This window comes from Orcinus orca, chromosome 3, assembly GCF_937001465.1.
Source record: "Orcinus orca chromosome 3, mOrcOrc1.1, whole genome shotgun sequence".
Taxonomy (NCBI): Eukaryota; Metazoa; Chordata; class Mammalia; order Artiodactyla; family Delphinidae; genus Orcinus; species Orcinus orca.
In genome coordinates this window covers 176449645-176474056 of record NC_064561.1, presented here as the reverse complement: position 1 = coordinate 176474056, position 24412 = coordinate 176449645, and the positions used below count along the sequence as shown (strand labels likewise).

The 24412-nt window shown below is 50.1% G+C and overlaps 1 protein-coding gene across 1 annotated transcript; it reads left to right on the top strand.

Annotated features, from left to right (window-relative positions):
• Positions 1-320: 320 nt before the first annotated feature.
• Positions 321-21075, top strand: ROPN1L (rhophilin associated tail protein 1 like). The gene is made up of 6 exons (XM_004274488.4): positions 321-468; positions 778-952; positions 5026-5149; positions 6337-6498; positions 16772-16947; positions 20892-21075. Exons 2-6 carry the CDS (start codon positions 822-824, stop codon positions 20986-20988), a joined length of 690 nt encoding a protein of 229 aa, XP_004274536.2. The 5' UTR covers positions 321-468; positions 778-821; the 3' UTR covers positions 20989-21075.
• Positions 21076-24412: the final 3337 nt, after the last annotated feature.

Genomic DNA, 24412 nt, shown 5'->3' with positions numbered 1-24412 from the left:
GGCCCGTGCTGCGCGCACACACCAGCCTCCAGGACTTTAATGGCTTCCTACCTTGGAGTCTACGAGGCATCTCGCTCCAGAGCTTCACGGAGGCCATGCCAAGGAAAGGGGGGGGGTCCTTTGGGAATTCGCCGCTCACATTTGGCAGTGGGAAATCTATCAAAAGGCCCTTTCCTAAGGGAAATGTTCCGCTCGTGCAGCTGTGAGCGATCTGTTAAAGCAGAGGGGGCGCCGAAGCCACACTGCTCAGGCGCGTTCCGCCCCCTCCTCCAGCACCGGCCTGAGGCCGGCTTCGGCTCGGGTCCTGTGCGCGTGCGCGACGCCAGAGGAGCAGGGCCCGCGCGTGTCTCGGTTGCCTGGATACCGCTGCGAAGCAGTAGCTGCGGCTTGCGCTCCAGTTGCCGTGTCGCGGCTGTTGCTAGAACTGGCGGTCGGTCCTTATTTTACGAGGAGCCCGAGGAGGAGCGGGTAAGAGCCCTCGTCGGCCGTCCGCGCCTCACGAAGCCGGCCTCTCGGCCCGCCCCCAAACCTAGGATTCCGGCCGGGCCCTGGCCCCGGCCCCACCCCAAACCCGGGGAAAGGCGGGCGGCCAGGCCTGGCCCAGTTTAAACCTGGAACCCCGACCTGGTTCAGGATCCCGGCCCTCGGTCCCGCCCTAAACCCCCGTCCTCCCCCAGGCTCCAAACTCCGGACCCGGGACCCCGGGCCCTGAGCCCCGTGGCCGTCGCGTCTCCCCCGCGCCCCAGGCTGACCAACCCTCCCTTTCTCGCCCCGCAGCACACCTTGATTCTTCCCAGCTTGGTCCTGGTCTGCGGAGAGCGATGCCTCTTCCCGACACCATGTTCTGCGCGCAGCAGATCCACATTCCCCCGGAACTGCCGGACATCCTGAAGCAGTTCACCAAGGCTGCGATCCGCACCCAGCCCGCCGACGTGCTGCAGTGGTCCGCGGGGTAAGCGCCCCAGGGCCAGCGCCTGGGAGAGCCGGCCCGTCCCCGTGCCCAGTCGTGCCTAGTGAATCCTCCTTCCTGGACCAGTGGTCCAACGCTCGGGACACTTAGGGTACCGGCAAAACTTTCACTTTAGCATTGGTGGTATCTACACCGAAGTATCATCTAGGAAACATCATGGTTTTATTGACCACGAGACCAGAAATTACTGCAAAGTGCTCATTTATCTACAAAGCAATGACAGCTCCATTGTTGGAGAGTGGTATTTATGCAGGTAGACTAAAATTTATAAAACAGTTACACTGGGTAAAAAGTTGCTGCATTGTGTTACAAAGTCAAACTATCACAGTTTCTTTATTTGTGAAATGATTTTTACAAGGAGGAATCTTATGATTATGTTCCTCGTCTTCAGAGAACCCTCCAGGATTAGGTACCTGTTGAGTTTATTGGAACCAGAAGGGCTGGTTCACGTTGGGGTAACCATCCCAAGGCTGCTATAAGGTCAAACTCTGCCCAGCTTAGTTCACAACACATGAATCTTCGCAGTTTCTTGCAGCAAACATTCTAACCATTTCCAGGAACAGACATTAATACTTTAAAAGTCACAACTCAACAGACCTTAGAACCATTAAAATAAACCCTGTTGATTTTATAGGAAGGCTCTTTGTCCTTTTTCAGTAAACAAATTCAGACTCGGAAACTCAATTTTGTGGTCCCAAGAATCAGTATAAATTTAACTTAATATTTTTTAGTAACTAGCCCGTCAAATTTTGCTGACCTTCCCTAAACCGTGTGACCAAAGTGGATTAGTTTCCTATGACTGCTGTTAACAGATAACCACCAAACATGTTGGCTTAAAACAAGAAACGTTTATTCTCTTACAGTTCTGGAAGCCAAAAGTCCAAAATCAGTTTCCCCAGGCTACAGTCAAGATATTGGTGGGACTTTGCTCTCTCTGGAGGTTCTAGGGAGAGTCTGATCCCTCCCCTTGCCTCTTCCAGCTTCTAGAGCTGCATTCCTTGCATTGTTTGGCTCCTGGCATACCTCCATCACCAATACTGGCATCCTCACATCTACCTCTGCCTCCCTCTTCTAGGGACACTTGTGATTGCATTTAGGAACCATCCTGATAAGCCAGGATGATTTTCCCATCTCAAAATCCTCACTCGGGCTTCCCTGGTGGTGCAGTGGTTGAGAGTCCGCCTGCCGATGCAGGGGACACGGGTTCGTGCCCCGGTCCGGGAAGATCCCACATGCCGCGGAGCGGCTGGACCCGTGAGCCATGGCCGCTGAGCCTGCGTGTCCGGAGCCTGTGCTCCGCAACGGGAGAGGAGGCCACAACAGTGAGAGGCCCGCGTACCGCAAAAAAAAAATCCTCACTCAATATCTGCAAACTCCCTGTTACCGTGTAAAAGAAGATCCACAGCTTCCAGGATTAGGATGAGGATGTCTTTGGGGCCCTTACTGCACCTGCCACCAGAGGCTACTGGTTAATCCAGCACTTTGCCTTCTGACAAGTGCTTCTGTCTATTGCTTCTGAAAGACTCTCTCAGGGTTCTTGCCCAAAATTGTGGCCTCTAGTATTAACCATTATTCAAGCCTAAATAAGAGATACAACTGATTCATAAGAGTTTATTTGTTCTCTACCAAACATTCCAAGATTTAATCTTTTTTTTTTCTTGGAACATTACATTTGGTAACACCTTAGAGACAACTATTTTAAGCTTCACTTTAATTTAAAAGGCTTAATCGAGAAATTTCTGAATGTTCCATGCAGCTAATTACTCTTAAGAGCAGTTTTGGAGTTTAGGAGAAAAAGCAAGCATTAGTCATGTGTCCCAACTCTCCCAGAACAGAATCTGCTAGGGAGAGATGTCATCCAGAAGAGGGTGAATTGGTCTTTGAAAGATTTCATAGTGATTGGGGTTAAGACAAGGCAGAAGAGGAAACAGCGTATAACATGAGGGCCACGACAGGAAGGGAAAAGCAGCGGAAAGCAAAGCAGAAAGCCAGGGTGCGTCTGGAAGAGACTGCCGTGGAAGGTTCCAGCACGCATTCAGGGGAGGGTTCTTCTCAGACGAGCCTCACCCCCAGCCTCTGCCACGACGCAGCGGCTAATTGGCTGTACCTGATGATGTCATTGAGTCCTGAAGGCTTGTGCTCACGTGCGCCTTATACTCGAGGGCATGTGACACAAGTTGGCCTGGCCACTCAGGCAGGCTTCCTCCACCTCAGCTCTATGGCTGCTTTGGAGTGACATCTCTTTGGGGGGCGTGGGGCTGTCCTGTGGATTAGAGGGTTCTTGGCGGCCTGCTGACCTGCCCCCACCAGGTGCCAGAAGCACCATCCACCCCAACTTGTGGCAACCAGAAGTGTCTCCAGACGCTGCCAGTGCCTTCCTGGGGAAGGGGCGCTGCGCTAGAGGCTGGGCCGAGCCTGGTGATTGGTTTGACGCGTGGTGAGGAGTAAAGTCCGCGAAATCGTTGAAAACCCTAATTCAGAACATGGCAAAGTGAAGCACCCCCTCAACCTGGCCCTGTAGGTCTTGAGGTCCACGTTTGTCTAACTGCCTGCCTTTTAGCTTTCTCTCAGACTATTAAATTCACAAAATATGACTGGACTTGTCCTAAAAGCGTGAAAACAAAGTCAAATTTGAGGGGTGGAGAGAGAAGAAGGGGATGAGATATAACATTTCTGTTAGCCTAACAAATACCTATTTATCTACATTTTGTTACATCAGAGATGTCTCTATTTACTCATATCTTTTTTAAAAATTTTATTGGAGTAGAACTGATTTACAGTGTTGCGTTAGTTTCGGCTGTACAGCAAAGTGATTCTATCCATTCTTTTTCAGATTCTTTACCCATATAGGTTATTACAGAATATTGAGCTGAGTTCCCTGTGCTCTACAGTAGGTCCTTGTTGGTTATCTGTTTTACATAGAGTAGTGTGTATGTTAATCCCAAGCTCCTAGTTTATCTCCCCACCCACCATTTCCCCTTTGGTAGCCATCATTACTCATATCTTTTATTTTTATTTCTTTTTCGGTACGCAGGCCTCTCACTGTTGTGGCCTCTCCCGTTGCGGAGCACAGGCTCCGGACGTGCAGGCTCAGCGGCCGTGGCTCACGGGCCCAGCCGCTCCGCGGCATGTGGGATTTTCCCAGACCGGGGCACGAACCCGTGTCCGCTGCATCGGCAGGCGGACTGTCAACCACTGCGCCACCAGGGAAGCCCTACTCATATCTTTTAAGTTATTACCTGTGGCCCTGGATGATTTAGTGTTTTGTTTTCCTGGATATGTCATTTCTTTGATGGAGGTAAAGTCATGGGGGCAGCAAATGATGTGGCTTCAGCCGCCGGCCCCGGCTGACACGTGCCCAAGGGGAGTGAGTTTCACAGAAGGACCCTGCCTGGCACCCTGCCCCCCTCCAGCCAGAGCCCAGGTGTACACCCCCTCCTGACTTGTTGCCCCAAACTGTCTCTGTGCCCCAGCTTATTCCCAGTTTAAGCAGTAATATCCGTGTCCCAGAAAGGAACAATTAAGGGAAAAAAATACTAAAAAACAAACAAAAAAAACAGGCAGGAAAAGTGAAGGGTAGGGGGAGGTCCGCACCTGACCTAGCCAAACAGTGATTTCCCTGCTCCGGGTGCCTTAGAGCTGAATAGGCGCAGAGATGCTTGAAATCAAGCCCCTCAAAAAGCAAGGCCAAGACCCTCAACTGTCAAAGTGGCATGACGGACCATGACCTTGCACTCGGGTCATGCGGGGCCCCGACCTCCACATCCCCTGGCAGTCTCAGGACTCTGATGGCGTTCGCTGGATAAGTGTAGCACCTGTTACCGGGGCCCTGAGACCGGGGCTGCCATTGTCCATGCGGTGCAGACAGAGAAACTGAGGCACGGGTGGAGGTGAAGTCCGAGAGCTGAGTGGAGGAGCCGGGACAGGAGCTGGGCCAGGGCACCCAGCAGTGTCCTCCCTCGTCACTGTCGCCCTCTGGGTTCATTGACAGAAGTACATGAATTCAGGGGCTGGTTGTGTGCTGATGAGCCTTCAGAGATGTCTGTCGTTGTCAGGTATTTTTCAGCTTTGTCAAGAGGAGATCCACTTCCTGTAAAAGACAGAATCGAAATGCCCATGGCTACTCAGAAAACAGACACAGGCCTGACTCAAGGACTCCTTAAAGTTTTGCACAAGCAGGTATAAGAGTTTGCTATCAGTCAGCTGAACTTGAGATAAAACGCCACAGAAAGCTCCATGCAAGCCCCGCCTTCCCTGCAGTAAACCTTCAAGGTTTATTCAAAGAAGGAATCTTGGATTCAGGGCCTCTCTCTGGTTTAAAGAACCCAAGATAGCTACTCATGATTATATAGAAATATAATTTCTCTTAAATACCGAATTCAGATGCAAGAGGCTGCTAGACTAAGAAAAATATCTGAAAATATGAAATTTTAGACATGGGAGTTGCAAGATCCTTCTTGAAATATGTGTTTGTAAAAACTATGCTAACATGATAATCTGCCACCTCCTTCATCTGAAAGACAGATTGCCCTCGGGCGTCTGTCTTCCAGCCCTCCTGAGAGCCCTCGAGACCCACCATCTCACTTGAAAGTTCATAGAAAGTGTATTTTATCTGAATGATTGGGCTGTGTTGCTAAAAACAACCTCAGTGGTATAACCCTGAGTTTTAAAGCGGCTCGTCCCCATTATACATCTCGAAGTCCTGTGTTCCTGTTCGGGGTGCAGTGACTTCTGGAAACGAGATTTTCCCATTTCTAGTTTTTCTAGATTTTCCCATGTCTAGTTTAAGGGAAAACGAATAATCACTGCAAGGGGTAGTTTGGGAAAAGACATGCTAAAGTTGCTCAAACCTCTTTCACGCAGAATATTGCTAGCAGATCACAGGAGTTACCAGTTTTCACGAAGTTGTCTAAAAGAGTAGAAGGAATAAATTTATTTTCAGTGTTGAGATTTACCCCATTTAACTGTTAGCATGTTTCAGGGTTGGATTTTATTTGATTTATTGGAGTTTTATTTGTATTGTGAAGTATTTCAGGCAGACAATAGAGAATCATGTATGCCATGTCTGTGTGCCCATTTTATTAAGTCATAACATTATGCCATGTTTGTTTCCCAGTCCTTTTTTCTCTTGAGAAGTAACTTGTTGCCAGTCTCTAGTTCCCAGCCCCTTTCTCTGCCTGTGCAGCATCCCCTGTCCCCAGACACACACATCCCCCCCTCCCCTCCCCAGGGCTAATGGTGCAGTGAATTCAGAGTTCATCTTTGAAAGGGGATGGGTGCTCTGTTTAAGTCTTCAAGAGCGTTCTATTACTTCTTGGGGCTTTTAAACTTAACGTAGATTGTGTCATGCTGTGTTTTCTAAACAGTGTAGCCACAAGGAATATGTGGAATTAGCAGATCTTGAGCAGAAATGGAAAAATCTGTGCCTGCCAGTAGAAAAGTTCAGAGCTCTCTTGCAGTTGGATCCTTGCGAAGACAAAATCGAGGAGATAAAATTTTTAGCGCTTGGATGCAGCATGCTTGGTGGGGTACGTACCTATAAGTAGCATATTAATAATTCTGTGTGCTCATAGGCCTGGCTTAAAAATGATTTAGGTGTTTCAGTAACCGAAGCAACACTTTCATTACTTTAGTAATCTTGTCTTAGAAAAGCAATTTTTTTCAGATGTTTATTGTATTTTAGGCTTATAGTTACTTTAGTTTACAGAAGTTAAGTACTTATGAATGCCTCAATTTAAAAGATGTTAACAGTAGACAAACCATACAGATACTGTTAAAATGTGTTTAGTTTTTAGAAGAGAATGCATCAGTGACTTTTATTAAACTACATGTCACTTGGTAAATGATACTATGTTGCCCTCATCTGTGCAAAGAGGCATAAGATTATTTTCTATTTTAGTTAAAATCTGTTATTAGTAACTAATACTGTAGGTACCTTGCTGATGTTAAAAAGTATAACTCATACAACTTAGGAATGAAGACACAGGGAATTCCCTGGTGGTCCAGTGGTTAAGACTCTGCGCTTCCACTGCAGGGTGCATGGGTTTGATCCCTGGTTGGGGAGCTATGATCATCCCACAAGCCAGGTGGCTCGGCCAAAAAAAAAAAAAAAAAAAGACGAAGAAGAAAAAGGAATGAAGACACAGACGTTCCTTAAGGGAGGTGGGTGTGGTAGGGAGGGGGTGGAAGTCTAGAATCTCTCTTTAGCCTTAGTATTTGAGTCACCCTGTGAGACACACAGGTCAAGTGCAGGGAAAGTTACCACTTTAAGTTTGTGAAGAAAGGGGTTGAGAAAAGAGAGCTAGCTCCCTTTACTGCAGAGACGAGCAAAGTTTGCTACCCTCTCCCTTCAGTCTTTGGACCCCAGAGCACGTAACTGGCTAACTCTTAGTCCTCACTTCATGGGGTGCCCTCGTCTCGGGTCCACGCATCAGCCTCCTTAATTCTGTTTTAACTTTTAAGAATTACTTTATGTAACACTACCTCACGTGACCACTAACACAACTAACCGCCGGCAACTAACCTCCAACCCGTCCCCCTGCCGCCCACACCTGAAGCATCAGCTCCCCTGATCTCACGCTTCCCATTGATCCCATATGGACCCCAAGAAATACATCATTTAGTTGGTTTTAACTTTATGTTGTTACTAATCTTCTGGAACTTTTTTTCACTGCCAAGTAGATTTCTCTTTATTCATCTGTATCATTACAGACGCTGTGGTTCATTCATCTCCTCTGCTGTGTGAATATAGTGCAATTTACTGCTTCTGTTAGTGGTCCCAGCGAGAACCTCTGAAACCCCAGTAAAGTCGGGTGTTAGGCTAGTCGCTCCCTTTTGCTGTGTACCTGCCCACAGGCGGTGTTTCCGGTCAGCCATAGAGAGAGCGGTCAGCCCTGGGCTGGACACCTCAGACCAAGTTCCCTCCTCTAGGCTCAGAGGCCACCAGGGAGAATCCCAGCGGGGTTTCATTGGAGGAAATTTTTTTTTAAATAAATTTATTTATTTTTGGCTGCATTGGGTCTTCGTTGCTGCGCGCGGCTTTCTCTAGTTGCAGCGGTCGGGGGCTACTCTTCGTTGTGGTGCGCGGGCTTCTCATGGCAGTGGCTTCTCTTGTTGTGGAGCATGGGCTCTAGGTGTGCGGGCTTCAGTAGTTGTGGCACGCAGACTCAGTAGTTATGGCTCACGGGCTCAGTATTTGTGGCTCACGGGCTCAGTAGTTGTGACGCACGGGCTTAGTTGCTCTGCAGCATGTAGGACGTTCCTGGACCAGGGCTTGAACCCGTGTCCCCTGCACTGGCAGGCAGATTCTCAACCACTGTGCCACCAGGGAAGCCCTATTGGAGGAAATTTTATGTTGCTTTGTTCATCTGGAACTCTGGAAGCAAGATTTTAATAATATAAAATTAATAACTAATATTTGATTTTATGGTTTGCTCCTCTAAACTTAGTTGTGAAATTTAGATTTTTATAATGATGAGAAATTAGACTATTTCATATTTGGGGATCCATCTTTGTAATTTCTACCTCCCTACTCAGGAGAATCAGCCATTAGATTTCAAACCAAACCAAGCCTGTTTTGTAAGATAAGACCTCTTACTGTGTGTGGGGTGTGACACTAGATGGAGACATTTGTTAAGGATGGAGCTTCCTTTCTGAAGTGACTACTGGGGAAGGGACAGGGAAACAGCACACACACGCTTCTCTAGTCTTCCTATAACGTGTCACTTATCCCCGTCAGCCAGTGTGGGACCCTGGCCTGTCCCCTGAGGAAGCCACCTCTGCCAGGAGTCTTTGCTGTTGGCCTTTGACTCTCTCCTGGTGCCAGTGGCCCCCTTCTCACTGTGGAAAGCGGGGAACCTTTCATACTTTCATATCCAGGCGTGTTCGCAGCCTGAGATGCCAGCTCTGCCCTGGCCTGCCCACCCCCGTACCCCAAGTGCAGGGCTGACAGCCGTGCTCTGGGTCCACGGGGGCCAGGAGGAGCCAGGCCCAAGGTGGCACTTGTTTTGTTGATGCACTGAGTGCCCGCATTGGCGGGGTAGCTTGGAGATGCCCCCGGAGCACAGTGCTGTGACTTCTGGGAGACGCTTCTTCATCTAATTTGGCATCTTAGCATTTGTCTTTATGCTTAAGAAAGAAAACCTTCACAAAGGAGCGGATGAAGAAGTGAAGCGAGGTGAGGAGGACTCTTTCGTGGGTCACTGCTGTCCACCTCGTCGCACACAGGACTGCTGTGAAATTGGACGCTGGTCGCTCTGCCTGGACGTGTCGTAGCGACTCCTGCTGCCCCGCCCACTCCACGGCGTCTCACGGCTTGTGGCTCTTCAGTTGCTCTTCGGAGCCATCTAGTCAGATGAACCGAGTTCTCTGCAAAGATTGGAACCTCAGATGTCTGAGCCACACGCGTCGTTCACCCTCTGTTCCTTCCACGGACGTCTGTCAGTGTGGCTTCCTGTGGGCCTCGCCCTGAGTGCCGAGCGTCCCGACACCCCCTGCCCGTGGAGGGACGTCTGGTACATCATCGAAGCCCCGAGCGCTGCTCTGGTTCTCACATCGAAGCTTCAGACGGGGTGGGGGAGCGTCGGGGGCCGGCCGTGTCTGTGGGCACCTCTCCCTTGCCGGGCGAAGCGAAAACAAGTCTGTGTTGTGACCTTCACCTTAGGTTTCTGCAGCCCCATCAGGGGTCCTAAGCATTTAAGAGGTGGATCAACATTTGTCATCTGTTTTTTGAAGTATGGACATCTTTTTTGTAATGTAAAAACGTGTGGCCCAAGTCCCCATTGCACCCACACACGACTGACAAAGCCCGTAATGACAGACTACCCACCTGCCTCTGGTTCGGGTTTGAAAAGCCTTTGCACTTCATTCACGAGAGCATCCCTCCGTGTGTACAGCTGCCAACACATGCGCCTGTCACGTAATTTCCCATTAGAACGTACTGCTTACGAACGGCCAGCGTTTCTAGCGTTCTTACCAGGTGCGGGAATGTTCGGAGCCCTTTGTCTGTTTTCTCTTTTGTCCTCCCAGCAGCCCTTGGAGGAGAGTCCTGTTCTCCGAATCGCAGGGTGGTGAGCTGTGGGCAGAGGCTCGGCGCTGCAGGTGGAGTTGGTCAGGCAGGATTCGGACTCAGACCACGGGCTCCGGAGGTGCCGCCATCGGTAGACGCGGGGGATGGAGGGGCCCCTGAGGATACCCCTGTAGCCCAGGGAGTGCACCGCCCTCAGGTTGGGACACCGTGTCAGAGAGTAACATCTAGGCCTTCCCACTGATACCGTTTTATGTCCTCACGTGATCCGCACCCCAGAAATCTTTGTGTCAGCCTCCCAACAGCTCTGGCTCTGGACCAGCTGCAGTCTGGCTGCTCTGCCCGCACGCGCCACAGAGACTCCTGCTGCCCCGTCCACTCCACGGCGTCCACTCCGCCTGTTGGGTCCGCTGTCTGTGACGCGTCGAGATGCCCTGTGCACTGCAGGCAGCACCTGGCTCGCTCTCCCCGGGGCCCCCAGTTCAGGGTCCCGCTGGGCCTCTCGAGTCCATTCTGAGACGCCCATCCCCGCGGCCAGTGCAGAGATGTGGCCCTGACGTGAGTGCAGGCGTCCAGCCGCAGGCATGTTTAGGAACTGCCTCTGCTGACCAAGCAGCTGATCGTGGGCCCCTGGGCTCGCTGCCCCACAGGCTGAGCGTCTCCTCTGTGGGGAAGCGGGGGTGGGGTTGGCGGATGCTGGGCCTGGTAGCCCCTCCGTCCCTTCAGCCTGATGGTCTGGCTTCACTCCAGCACCATGTCCGGCCAACTGGAGAATGTGTGTCTCCCTGCGGCACCGGCCGTAATCCCCAGGACCACGTTGTAAATTAGGAAAGCTGCGAGGATAAGGAAACAAAAAGGCTCGCAGGCTTTTTAGTTTTTGTTTTTAACATCTTGATTGGAGTATAATTGCTTTACATTTTTGTGTTAGTTTCTGCTGTATAACAAAGTGAATCAGCTATACGTATACATATATCACCATATATCCTTCATCTTATGTCTCCCTCCCACCCTCCCTATCCCACCCTCCCTATCCCACCCCTCTAGGTGGTCACAAAGCACCGAGCTGATCTCCCTGTGCTATGCGACTGCTTCCCACTAGCTATCTATTTTATGTTTGGTAGTGTATATATGTCCATGCCACTCTCTCACTTCGTCCCAGCTTACCCTTCCCCCTCCCCATATCCTCAAGTCCATTCTCTACATCTGCGTCTTTATTCCTGTCATGCCCCTAGGTTCTTCAGAACCATTTTTTTTTTCAGATTCCATATATATGTGTTAGCATACAGTATTTGTTTTTCTCTTTCTGACTTACTTCACTCTGTATGACAGACTCTAGGTCCATCCACCTCACTACAAATAACTCAATTTCGTTTCTTTTTATGGGGAGTAATATTCCATTGTATATATGTGCCACATCTTCTTTATCCATTCATCTGTCGATGGACACTCATGTTGCTTCCATGTCCTGGCTATTGTAAAGAGAGCTGCAATGAACATTGTGGTACATGACTCTTTTGGAATTATGGTTTTCTCAGGGTATATGCCCAGTAGTGGGATTGCTGGGTCATAGGGTAGTTCTATTTTTAGTTTTTTAAGGAAACTCCATACTGTTTTCCATAGTGGCTGTGTCAATTTACATTCCCACCGACAGTGCAAGAGGGTTCACTTTTCTCCACACCCTCTCCAGCATTTATTGTTTGTAGATTTTTTGATGATGGCCTTTCTGATTGGTGTGAGGTGATACCTCATGGTAGTTTTGGTTTGCATTTCTCTAATGATTAGTGATGTTGAGTGGCCTTTCATGTGTTTCTTGGCAATCTGTATATATTCTTTAGAAAAATGTCTATTTAGGTCTTCTGCCCATTTTTGGATTGGGTTGTTTTTTTTTTTTTGATATTGAGCTCATGAGCTGCTTGTATATTTTGGAGATTAATCCTTTGTCAGTTGCTTCATTTGCAAATATTTTCTCCCATTCTGAGGACTGTCTTTTCATCTTGTTTATGGTTTCCTTTGCTGTGCAAAAGCTTTTAAGTTTCATTACGTCCCATTTGTTTATTTTTGTTTTTATTTCCATTTCTCTAGGAGGTGGGTCAAAAAGGATCTTGCTGCGATTTATGTCATAGAGTGTTCTTCCTATGTTTTCCTCTAAGAGTTTTATAGTGTCTGATCTTACATTTAGGTGTTTAATCCATTTTGAGTTTATTTTTGTGTGTGGTGTTAGGGAGTGTTCTAATTTCATTCTTTTACATGTAGCTGTCCAGTTTTCCCAGCACCACTTATTGAAGAGGCTGTCTTTTCTCCATTGTATATTCTTGCCTCCTTTATCAAAGGTAAGGTGACCATATGTGTGTGGGTTTACCTCTGGGCTTTCTATCCTGTTCCATCGATCTGTATTTCTGTTTCTGTGCCAGTACCATACTGTCTTGATTACTGTAGCTTTGTAGCATAGTTTGAAGTCAGGGAGCCTGATTCCTCGAGCTCTGTTTTTCTTTCTCACGATTGATTTGGCTATTTGGGGTCTTTTGCATTTCCATACAAGTTGTGAATTTTTTTGTTCTAGTTCTGTGAAAAATGCCAGTGGTAGTTTGATAGGGATTGCATTGAATCTGTAGATTGCTTTTGGTAGTAGAGTCATTTTCACAGTATTGATTCTTCCAGTCCAAGAACATGGTATATCTCTCCATCTGTTTGTATCATCTTTAATTTCTTTCATCAGTGTCTTATAGTTTTCTGCATATAGGTCTTTTGTCTCCCTAGGTAGGTTTATTCCTAGGTATTTTATTCTTTTTGTTGCAGTGGTAAATGGGAGTGTTTCCTTAATTTCTCTTCCAGATTTTTCATCATTATTGTATAGGAATGCAGGAGATTTCTGTCCATTAATCTTGTATCCTGCAAATTTACCAAATTCACTGATTAGCTCTAGTAGTTTTCTGGTAGCATCTTTAGGGTTCTCTACGTATAGTATCATGTCATCTGCAAACAGTGACAGCTTTACTTCTTCTTTTCCGGTTTGGATCCCTTTTATTTCTTTTTCTTCTCTGATTGCCGTGGCTAAAACTTCCAAAACTATGTTGAATAAGAGTGGTGAGAGTGGGCAACCTTGTCTTGTTCCCGATCTTAGTGGAAATGGTTTCAGTTTTTCACCATTGAGAACGATGTTGGCCCTGGGTTTGTCATAAAAGGCCTTTATTATGTTGAGGTAAGTTGCCTCTATGCCTCCTTTCTGGAGAGTTTTTATCATAAATGGGTGTTGAAAGCTTTTTCTGCATCTATTGAGATGATCATATGGTTTTTCTCCTTCAATTTGTTAATATGGTGTATCACGTTGATTGATTTGTGTATACTGAAGAATCCTTGCATTCCTGGGGTAAACCCCACTTGATCATGGTGTGTGATCCTTTTAATGTGCTGCTGGATTCTGTTTGCTAGTATTTTATTGAGGATTTTTGCATCTATGTTCATCAGTGATATTGGCCTGTAGTTTTCTTTTTTTGTAACATTTTTGTCTGGTTTTGGTATCAGGGTGATGGTGGCCTCGTAGAATGAGTTTGGGAGTGTCTCTCCCTCTGCTATATTTTGGAAGAGTTTGAGAAGGATAGGTGTTAGCTCTTCTCTAAATGTTTGATAGAATTCTCCTGTGAAGCCATCTGGTCCTGGGCTTTTGTTTGTTGGAAGATTTTTAATCACAGTTTCAATTTCAATGCTTGTGATTAGTCTGTTTATATTTTCTATTTCTTCCTGGTTCAGTCTCGGAAGGTTGTGCTTTTCTAAGAATTTGTCCATTTCTTCCAGGTTGTCCATTTTATTGGCATAGAGTTGCTTGTGGTAATCTCTCATGATCCTTTGTATTTCTGCAGTGTCAGTTACTTCCCCTTTTTCATTTTAACTCTGTGTTGTAGGCTTTTTAAAACTGAGATTTGGAATCAGTGCCGCTGTGTGACCCTGAGCTCAGGCCACAGGGCAGGAGAGAGACCCCCATGGTCCTGACTCTGTTCAAAGGGTCAGTCAGGATATTGTCCACATTGCTATTTTCCTGCAGCAAAAAGGGACATGGTGGGAGCTGTGAGGTGGCTCATGGTATCGTCACGAGAGCAGCTGTAATTCTGAAACTGGAAAAACCCACGGAACTGGCACTGGAGATGCTCAGGAGGCCGCAGCGCCTGTGTTTCTCACGCGTCTCCACTTGGATTTGAGATCTGGCTCAGGCGTGCACTCTGGGCTGCAGACAGTGCAGCCACCTCCTCCTGGACGAATTTCCAACCAGGGAATAATGGGCAGGCGGTTGGAGAAGGGGGCGCTGGCCAGGGAGGGGTCCGTCCTTGTGGCTGGTGAGCCAGTAGCCTGACAGCCCACAACCCTTGGAAGTGAGAAATCTGTTGTAGGAAACAAAGTCCCCAAACCAGGCAAGGTGCCTCATGAATCCTTTAGGGTGTAAAAATTGCTGCAAATCTTTTTGCCAGAAACGTCAACACTGGTAATGTCATCTCGCCTTTGCAGAGGGAAGTGATGCCAGAACACTTTGATGTGTTTTTTCCTTAAATACCTCTTCCTCGGAAGCGCTGGAACATCAGTCACCCAGCGCTCCTGTGCAGGCTCCTCGCCAGCTACCTCCCCCCACCGCCCCAGGTCCCACCCTCGCGACGACTGCCCTCCGCTGTGTGGGCTAAAACAGCAGCATCTAATGTAGCAATGCGTCCCTGAGACGTTTCAAGCAAGGAGCCAGTAAAATACGCAATTTTGTTTTCACCAAGTCCTCCCTCAGGACAGCCTATCGGGGGCCTGGCGTGGGCAGTTTTCCTTGGAGAAATGAATGCCGTCATTTTTCTAACTAGAGCATCGTTCCGCCCGCAGAGTTGGGCTAACGTCAGGACTGCGCCATTGCCCCAGCCCCACCCCAGTGCATTCTGTCTCAGCAGGGCTGTCGGTCGGGGCGGGGCATGGCTGGTAGCTTTGCAGACGCCCCGAGTCCCAGCTGATGGCGATGGGGGAGATGTGCTCCTATGGTCCAGCCGAATGCCTGGAACCCAGGCACGTGTAAGCCCTGTCACTCGCTCCCTGAGCCAGCCCAGTGACTGTTGGCGGTGGTGGAATGTGGTGGTCACGGCCAAGCTCAGGAGGTTGGCTGCCTGCGTCCCGTCCCAGCTGGCTTACCTGGGACAAGTTAGCCTCTCTGGGCCCCCTTGGCCTCATCTCATGAGGTTACCGTAACGAGTAAATGAGATGCCAAGTCAGGCTCTCAGAGGGTCCCTGGGACGTGGAGGGTGCCAGCCATTCGCAACTTCTGTGCAAGAACCTCATTTCAGTCCCCCTGCCTTTCCTCTCCTGCTGCCGGAAGCACAGGTGATTTTTCTCTGATATTGACCATGAGAACCTGGTCCAGCTCCTGGCGCTCGAAGAAGCAAGCTGCTGTGTTGTAAGAGGACCTCAGGGAGATCCCCGTGTCGGGAACTGCAGGCAGCCTTTCAGAGCTCAGGGGGGTCTCCGGCCAACAGCCAGTAAGAGTCCAGCCCCGTTCCAGTCCTACAGCCCCAGGGAGTGAGTTCTGCCCTTCCCTAAGGGCGGCTGCAAGTGGATCCCTCACCAGTCGAGCCTCTGGATGAGAACCAAACCCTTGCTGCCACCCGATTGGAGCCTCACAGAGGGCCCGGCAAAGCAGTGCCGAGGCTCCTGACCCGCAGACACTGAGAGAGAATGAATGTGTGGTTTAAAATTTACACAGAGCTGGCTCCGGCCCTTTGCGTGTCCCTGAGGCCATGGGATGTACTTCCCCCACAGTCACTGTTCTGGTCAAGCAGGTCTGCGTGCGACTTTCCCTAAACCTGCACCTTTCCCCTGGGGACTGTCCTCTGTAGCCATCCCACCGGTTTTTTCTTGCTGTTTCTCCTTGTGAGTGCAGCCCAGATTCATTCCCACGGGAGCTTCTCTGGAGGGTTCTAGTCTGTCTCCTAGGCTTGCTGTCTGAGCTCTGTCCTCCCTACAGTGGCAGCTGCTCGATGTTAGTGCCACCAGGGATGTCCCAAGTCATTCCCATTTTTTAAAAAAAATTTTTAATTCTTTTATTTTTTTCCTCATTAGATTTTTTTCTATTAAGGTATAGTTGATTTACAGTATTGTGTTAATTTCTGCTATAAGAGTCATTCCCATTTAACATAAGATAAAATCTGGGGGCTTCCCTGGTGGCACAGTGGTTGAGAATCCGCCTGCCAATGCAGGAGACACGGGTTCAATCCTTGGTCCAAGAAGATCCCACATGCCACGGAGCAACTAAGCCCGTGCACCACAAGTACTGAGCCTGCGCTCTAGAGCCCGTGAGCCACAACTACTGAGCCCATGTGCCACAACTACTGAAGCCCGCATGCCAAGAGCCCATGCTCCGCAATGAGAGAAGCCACTGCAATGAGAAGCCCGCACACTGCAATGAAGAGTAGCCCCCACTCGCCACAACTAGAGAAGGCCTGCGTGCAGCAACGAAGACCCAATGCAGCCAAAAATAAATAAATAAAATAATTAACTCTATTTAAAAAATAAATAAATAAAATAAAATCTGGGAATCAAATTTTTTTCAGGCCAATTACAAGACATCTCGATCAACCCTTTTCTTTTTCTTTCTTAAGGCAATTATAAATTCCCCTAGTTCTTAATTCACACCGAGAGGATGTACTTTTGAGAGAACTTCTGTAAAATGTACTCAGGTGTTTATTCTGCTGCTGTCTTTCCTTTCAGTTTAGTGAATCCCGGTAGTAACCGTTTCTCCACCTGGTTTGTGGTGTTTCTAGTCATTGAACACTGCCATGAAGCACCTGTGTGAGATCCTGACTGCTGACCCCGAGGGGGGGCCTGCGCGCATTCCCTTTGAGACTTTCTCCTACGTCTACCGTTACCTGTCGGGACTCGACTGGGATATATCTGCATCAGACACGGAGTCCTACCTCTCCTCTCTGAAGAACAGCATGTAAGTGCTCGAGGGCCCAGGAACGCAGGTGTCTCGGTGGCGGGACGACTTCTTTCTTCCCATTCTTCTCTGCTCTCAGATAACGTGGTACCCGCGAATCCGGCCTTTTGTAGAAGGGAAGGCGGCACACGCTGTGCCCCGAGGTGTCACTCAGTGATGCTGAGGATACCCGGGCCTCGGGAGGCTGTGCCGGTCTCTGCAGACTTCAGAGGGAGACAACTTATCTCGTCCTTAAGAAACATGTATCCAAAACGCATCTTGATTCTTAAACACGGGATGTCACATGGTTTAAAACCGGGGCATGTTCAAAAGTAAATACATTTCTCAACAATGAAACACCGAATGGGTCCCTGCAGGTGGAGGGCGTGAGTGAGGAGAGACCCCGTGCCCTCTGCCCTCCCCCGCCCCGTGCTGTGCTGCCTGTGTGTGGGGGAGGGGGACGCGGGGGAAGGGCCACCCCTCTACGGCGGGGGTACTCGGGGGGAGGGCCTCCCCTCTAAGGGGGGCGACGCAGGGGAAAGGGCCGCCCCTCTAATGGGGGAGACGCGGGGGGAGGGCCGCCCCTCTGGGCGGGGGAAGGGCCGCCCCTCTAACGGGTGGGGGACGCGGGGGGAGGGCCATCCCTCTGGGCGGGGGGACGCGGGGGAAGAGCCGCCCCTCTAACGGGGGGGGGGGGGACGCGGGGGGAGGGCCGCCCCTCTAAGGGTGGTGACGGTGCTGCTTCAGGCAAGCCAAGAGGGAGGAGGAGGCCCTGTGATGAAAGGGCAGCGCCCCAGGCTGCCAGGCCTCCCAGTGCCTCCAGGCCTCCCAGTGCCGCCAGGCCTCCCAGTGCCGCCTCTGTGCCGGGATGTAGTCGGGGGTTCAGATCACGAGAGAGCCAGCGCTGGGAGCTGGTGACGGTGACAGCTCCGCCGCCTGGCCCCTGAGAGCCCACGCCCGGCAGGCCCATCACAACCTCCCAGGCTCGGTGCCCTCCACCGTCCCCAACCGCCCACGTCTGGGGTGCCCCGGAGCTGACCTCTCAGCCCTCCCTGTCCCTTCCTCCCCTCCTCCCTTCAGAAGCGCACCCCCTTGAGGACCCGCCACCGGACTGGGCCTCCAGACCCCGTCCTCCCATTTTTCCTCCCTCTGGTCCGTCATCCACCGACGTGGCAACCTCTCCCCTCCCCCTCGAAGCTGCGGCGCCTCGGTCTCTCTCCGCCTCTCCACACACCTGCGGCCGGCCCCGCAGTCTGACCTCTCAGACCTCCGTCTGGCGGCCACGGTTCCTTCATCCTCCTGGGCCTCCCCGTCTCCCCAGACACCACGACTCCCTGGCCCTCTCCTCGCCCGTCCCAGGGGAATCTGCCCGCTGCCAGCGGTCGCCCCTCCCTGATCCTCCTCTTTCCTGAGCCCCGCCGCCCCGTGCCGCCCCGCTCGTGCCGCCCGCTCACCGAGGACGAGCCCGAGGGGGGGCCTGGCGTCCTGCTAAAGCCGTCTGACCTGGGGACCGCCCCCTGCCCCTGCTGCCGTCCCCGACCAGGCCCCAGAGCGGCTCACACTCACGCACTGACCAGAGCCCTCCTGTCCCCCTCCCTGTGGCCAGCCTCCGAGCCCGGCCCTCCGTTCCCCTCTCCTGTCCCCTCCCGCGGGGACCCCAGCCCCTCCTGGCACGCGGCCCCTGTCTGGCCGCTGACCTCCACACTCGGATGTCACAGCGCCCGCTCGCCCTCTCCTCGGCCGTGTAGGTGGGTCCGGTGCACACGTCAGGCTTATTAACACGTCCCAACAGAACTCCATATCCCCCGGACCTTCCCCTCCGCAGTTCTGCTTCCCCGCTTGTGGACCGCGTCACCGTCCCCCCACTAGGTCAGGACAAGACGTGGGTGACTCTCGACGGAAGCCCCTTCCCCCCGACCCCTCCCCCCGGGACCCGCCGCTGCCCCTGGTTCTGGCCCCACCGGTTCTCCCGCCTGCACCTCCCCAGCTCGGCCGTTCCCCACACGGCGGCCACCGTCCCCGGGAATGATGACTCGAGTCACGTCCCCGCCACGCCTTCCCGGCCTCTCGCGCCCAGGGGCTGATTCCTGCCCGACCCGCCACCGTTTGCCTGGTGAGCGCTGCCTGTGCGTCTCTCCCGCCCGCGGCGCTTCAGCCACACGCCGCCCTGGGTTTGGAGAAGACAAAGCTTGCCCCGACTCCAGGCCTCTGCCCTGGCCTCAGACACCCCGCCCATCTGCACAGCTGCCGAGGGTCCTCAGCTCAGCAAGGCCTCCCCTAAGGGGCTCTGCCCATGAGGCAGCACCTTCCGCCCTGGGTCCCACCGTGAAGCCGTCTTCCGTGCTGTGCGTGGAGCACAGCCATGCGGCGGGTTCAGCAGCCTGGGGTGGCGTCTGCACGCGGAGCGGTGCTGGGGGGACATCGGTGAATGCACCCCACGGGTGGTGGAGATGGCGGGACACGGGAGCCTCTAAGGAGTTCGGGTTATGTCTGGTGGCACTAGGGATCCATAGAAGGTCTTAGGGAGCGTGGTGGTGAATTTTGGTTAGAAGACCCCTTGAGCAGCAGATGTAAGGGGACTAGCTAGGAGGTTTCTGCGAAGGTCTGGAAAAGAGCTGACAAAGAAGCGAGAGGCTTTTTAGTGCTGCTTGGATTTGGGTGGCTGACTGGAGGTGAGGAGTGAGGGGAGAGAGCCTTCCAGGATGCCCAAGTGGCTCCCGCCCGGGTGGATGTTTGTGTCTCTCCCAGGAAGGACCTGGGGGCGGCAGTACTTGTGAGTTGATGGGCCTGTGGCGGGGTCGGGGCGGGGGGTGCTGCAGGACGTGTCAGGGAGCTCAGACCCAGGCTGGGATCCTCCCAGGGGGACGCCGGGCATCCCAGTATGAGGAGAGCACCAAGGGTGGGGCAGCGGGAGTCCAGCCTTTTTGAGGTGGGGGCAGTGAGTAAGGAGGACCTGAAGCAGGAAGAGTGAAGCGGGGGAAGTGATGCCAGGAAAGGCTTGGGGGAGGGGGCGGGCAGTGAGGGGCCTTGTCCAGAGCGGCAGACCCCAAAGCTGTCCCTTACGCTGGCCACAGAGGTCACTGTGCCCCTGGCACCGGTGATTTCCGAGGAGTGATGGGGACAGAGGAGCTGAAGTGTGGCCTCCAGCTACCCACGCGGGTACAGCTCACACTCCCAGGAACGGGGAGGTAGGCTTGACCTCCACAGGGAGGGGCTGAAGGTAAAAAGAAGGGCATTTAACTGCCGGCTGGGAGGTCGGGGTTTATAACCTGGTGTTTGAAATACAGACAATAACGGGATTCCCCTGCTCCGGAGCAGAGGATGGTCCAATCCCCATCCTCTCGGCCCGTTGCCAAGCGGCCACAGTGGGAGGCTCTCCCACAGGTGTGGTTCCCCTGGGCCCGTAAGAGATGGTTCCTTTTTACGGTAAAATATATTTTAGAACCGCTAACTTGTGTTCCTTTTACTTTTAAATATGAGCCCTCAAGACAGCTCTAATTTTCCCACTGATGTGGAAAATCAGCATTGTTACAGTTCAGTGTTTTTACATCTACTAAGTTGCTAGTAGAAATTTACTAATGTTCACCATCTTTTATCTATAGATAAAAAATCAAAAGATATACTCATCAGTGCCAAAGTTTCATAGACTTAAGACAGTCCTTTGAGTTTTACTGGACCAATGCTTAAAATAGAAAGATACTTTTGTTATACTAGTGACTAAAATTTGAGTTGTCAATAAAGAAAAAACTGCAAACATAGTACTGAGTTTTTCACCTAGAAAGATATGTGCGTTTTTTGTAAAAGAGAATAGAGTGCTTTATTTTTAGAGGTAAGAATTACTGATTTGAGACCATAAATTATCAATTTTTTAAGGTAAAACTTATAAATTATACTGTATTCCATAAAAATTGTATTGTGTGCAGTAAGAAATTACTAATAAGTGTCTTTATCTGTTTCCAATTTAGAGACTCTAGAAAGGATGGCATGATAGGACTTTCAGATTTTCTTCGTTCTAAAAAGGAAAATGTAGAAAACCTCGAAAAGAAAACTCAGAAGACATAGGCCATTAATACAGAGAAGAACACATTTTAATGTCAAAATAGTGTTTTTTAAAATCTTGGCATCAAATACAACTTGTCATTAACCACATGCATATGTAGTGTGAGTTTTTCTTTTAATGGAATGTGACCAGTGCATCATGGGGCCCTATTTAATGATTATTCTTCACCGTGTTCTCCTAAGAACCTTAATGCAAAACATTCACAGCAGTGAAATGATCTGAGTAAAACAATGTTTGGATGCTGCAGAGTAGGAAGGGGAATGGGCAGTTTAAAATCAGCTGTATCTCTTCTTCTTTCAAAACTCCTGAGCGTCAGGAAGGCAGATGCCCCCTGCTCCCTGGCAGCCACACCTAAGGCTCCCTGGGAGAAGAGTCTTCCGCTGAAGCTGGGTCTTCTCTGTGACAGGAGGGCCTGAAGGACTCACTGGCTGGAAGCGCATCCGTGGCTGGGAAGCAAACTGGACCATCAACTTGGACCAGCACTTGGTCCACTGGACAGAGATAAGCCTTGAGATCCTTTATTTGCTCTCTTGATACCAAGTCCTCAAAATGACAGTGTCAATGAATACATCTCAGGTTAGTTTTCTGAGAACTTGGGAATGTTTTCTCTCTGCAGATTTGTTACCATGCTAGTAAATTTTATCGGTGTTCAAAGACTTGTGAAAACCCAAAGTTAGGAGATGCAGTTGTTATCTAAAGAAGTGTGTCATTTTTTGCACTGAAAGGTGTGAAGTATATTTTTCATCTGGACACTAAGCTACTGTATTTGAGATGATCGTTTTCCTGGACTTAGAGTCACCCTTGCAGTGAACAGACGATATAGAGAGACTATTCATAAAATTACAAGAAACTTTTCAGAGTTGGAGTTTTAAGAGCTTTTGCAATTTTTGAGTTGCTTTAAACCTTCTCAAAGTTTGATTTCCCCAAAGAATTTAACTATTTTTCTCCTTCTAATCATAAAGCCTCCATGCACGGGGGTAAGTGGAAAGACACCTTAGGTTTTGTATGAGTGCAGTGGTAAGTCGTGTGGAGTGACCAGATGTGTGCAGGGGAAGCACTGCAGCAGGAAGGGGTGTGCAAAGGAAGACACAGAAACGGTACTTGGCCATCCCGTGCACCTGACACAGACCTGACAAAGGCGCAGAGGGTTTTGTGTTTTTTTAAGCCAGACAGTCAACCACCTTAGGAGGCACATGTGAGGCAGAGAGCACAGGACACTTGCATGTGACAAAGAGAAGAGATGTTGGCCTGCTATCAGGGGACAGAAAAGGGACAACTTAATATGATGGATGGATTCATAGCCGCTCTTCAGAGGGCACCACGAACGGAGGGAGGACTTGGGAGAGGCTCCCCACCCGAACTGGGGCCGGGGGGCGGCTCTGGAGAGTGACCTGCCTGCGGGGTTTGCAGGGACTGAGCTGCCTGGAGTATCACTGGACCCACTGGAGGTCGGCAGGGTACCTGGGTGAACAAACTGCTAGACTGCCGTCCAAGTTGGGTGTGGAACTGACAAGGAACGTTGAGGTATAAAGGCCACAAAGTAGCATCCTCAGGGAATATTGTTCCAATGAACCCTTTCTGAGGAAGCTGCTAGAGAGTTTCAGACAAAGAGATTGGGGAGGTCAACGTAAGGACCAGTGTATGCGGAATGTATATTTCTCCATAGAACGGAGACTAAATGATGGTGATAAAGGATGTGCTATCGTGTATAATGGCTGTGCGTGCTGACAACACAGGGACATAATATCTATCGAATATCGGAGACTGGGGGGTCTATATGACAAGAATCAGCTTACTGTCTGATTGTCATATAATTATTAACCAGAAGTAAACCAACATTCATATCAGATATCTGGGGGATGGAGAGGGAAGAAGAGTTTTCTAGCCAATTTCAATACTGATTATTGTAGAGAACCAACACACATAGCCTGAAAAGAAAAGACTAAGGATATTATCTAGAGATACGTACGGTAATCATTACAGCAGAAATACAAGCCTTCTTAAACACCAGTATAAATAGACAGGTGGGTAGGTAAAAAGAGAGAACCTCTGAAAGCTGAACCAAAAAATAAAAAATGTTTACGTCTAGGAGGGAGGCTGGGAGGGAACAGATGGAGGAGGCTGGAAGCTAGTCTTCTCTGAAAGTCCCTTTTTGTTGATTTTGGAATCTGTACGTATTTTACATAATTATAAAACAAAATTACATTTTAAAAAATCCCTGAAAATTGAAAGTAAAATGAAACCGATGAACTTGGCTGTGTATCAAGTTGGTGGTGTAACCACAGGAACTATTCCAAGTGACTTTACGACAAGTCACTTGAACCTTCCTAGTGGGATATACAGTAACAAACAAAAGTTACAAAACAGTTAAAAATCCCAAATTGTTTTCAGTGATCAGCGTTGGTAGTAATGAGATAAGTGAGTATTTCGGTGTCAGTAAGAACCCAGATTTTTGTCCAGGAATGGAGGAATGAAGAAAGAGAGATAAGGTTAAGTCAAAATCCTGTGGTCCTGAGTTAGAACTGGAGCATCTGTATGAAATCATCATCCCTGTCCACTGGAAAGGCCTAGAAGCAGCGATGCATCCAGTCATCGGGGAGTACACCTAACAGCCAGGTGTGGTCCTTAAATCCCTCTATCCATGGAAAGGAGCTGGGGCTCCTTGAAGCAGAACTGATCCGGGTCTTGGGTAGGGAATGTTCAAGGTGAGGCCCAGAACAAAGTGTCGTACTAGCAACAAGCTGTAATGGACTTTCGGGTTCGTGTCAAAAGTCAGGTTGAATGAACTTCCGCTTGCCCAGCTCTTCAGGGATCCACCCCTATGACCGTCCTCCAGCAATAGAGAAGATTCCTTGCCACTCTGGCTGGCCCCCCGGGGTTACACCGTTTTCTCCATTTCCCTCTAAAAATGTGCTCTCTGGAGTGGGCCATGAATCTCTAAACAGACTCCACGTCAGAGAGGAGAGGGCCCCTCCTGTGCGGTCGCTCCCCAGGAGCCAGGCCTGCTGCTTCCCAGAGGACCCTGCCGCCTGGCCCAGCGGGAAGGCAGGTGCTCAGCCATCAGAAAGTCACCAAGTTGGCCTCTCAGAGCTGCTTAAACAAGGTGCTCTTCTAGGGGCCTGAGGACCAAGAGTGGGCCCCTCCCAAGCTTACAGGGGCAGGGCCCATGACTACTTTGGGGCCTGTTTGCTAACAAGTGTCTGTCCATTGGGCAGAATTGGGGGTGAGACTTGCTTTCACTGTAACTGTCTAGTCGGGGGGGGCTACGGGGGGGCATAGAGCCTGTACCTCCTCTTGTCGCTGGAGGCCACCCCCCTTCAACAAGAGAGCCTCATCAGATTGCTGACCAGCCAAACTGGCTTAGGTCAAGAAGATACATTTGGGTGGAATTTTATAAGACTGAGAATAGATGAATATTGCTGTAAA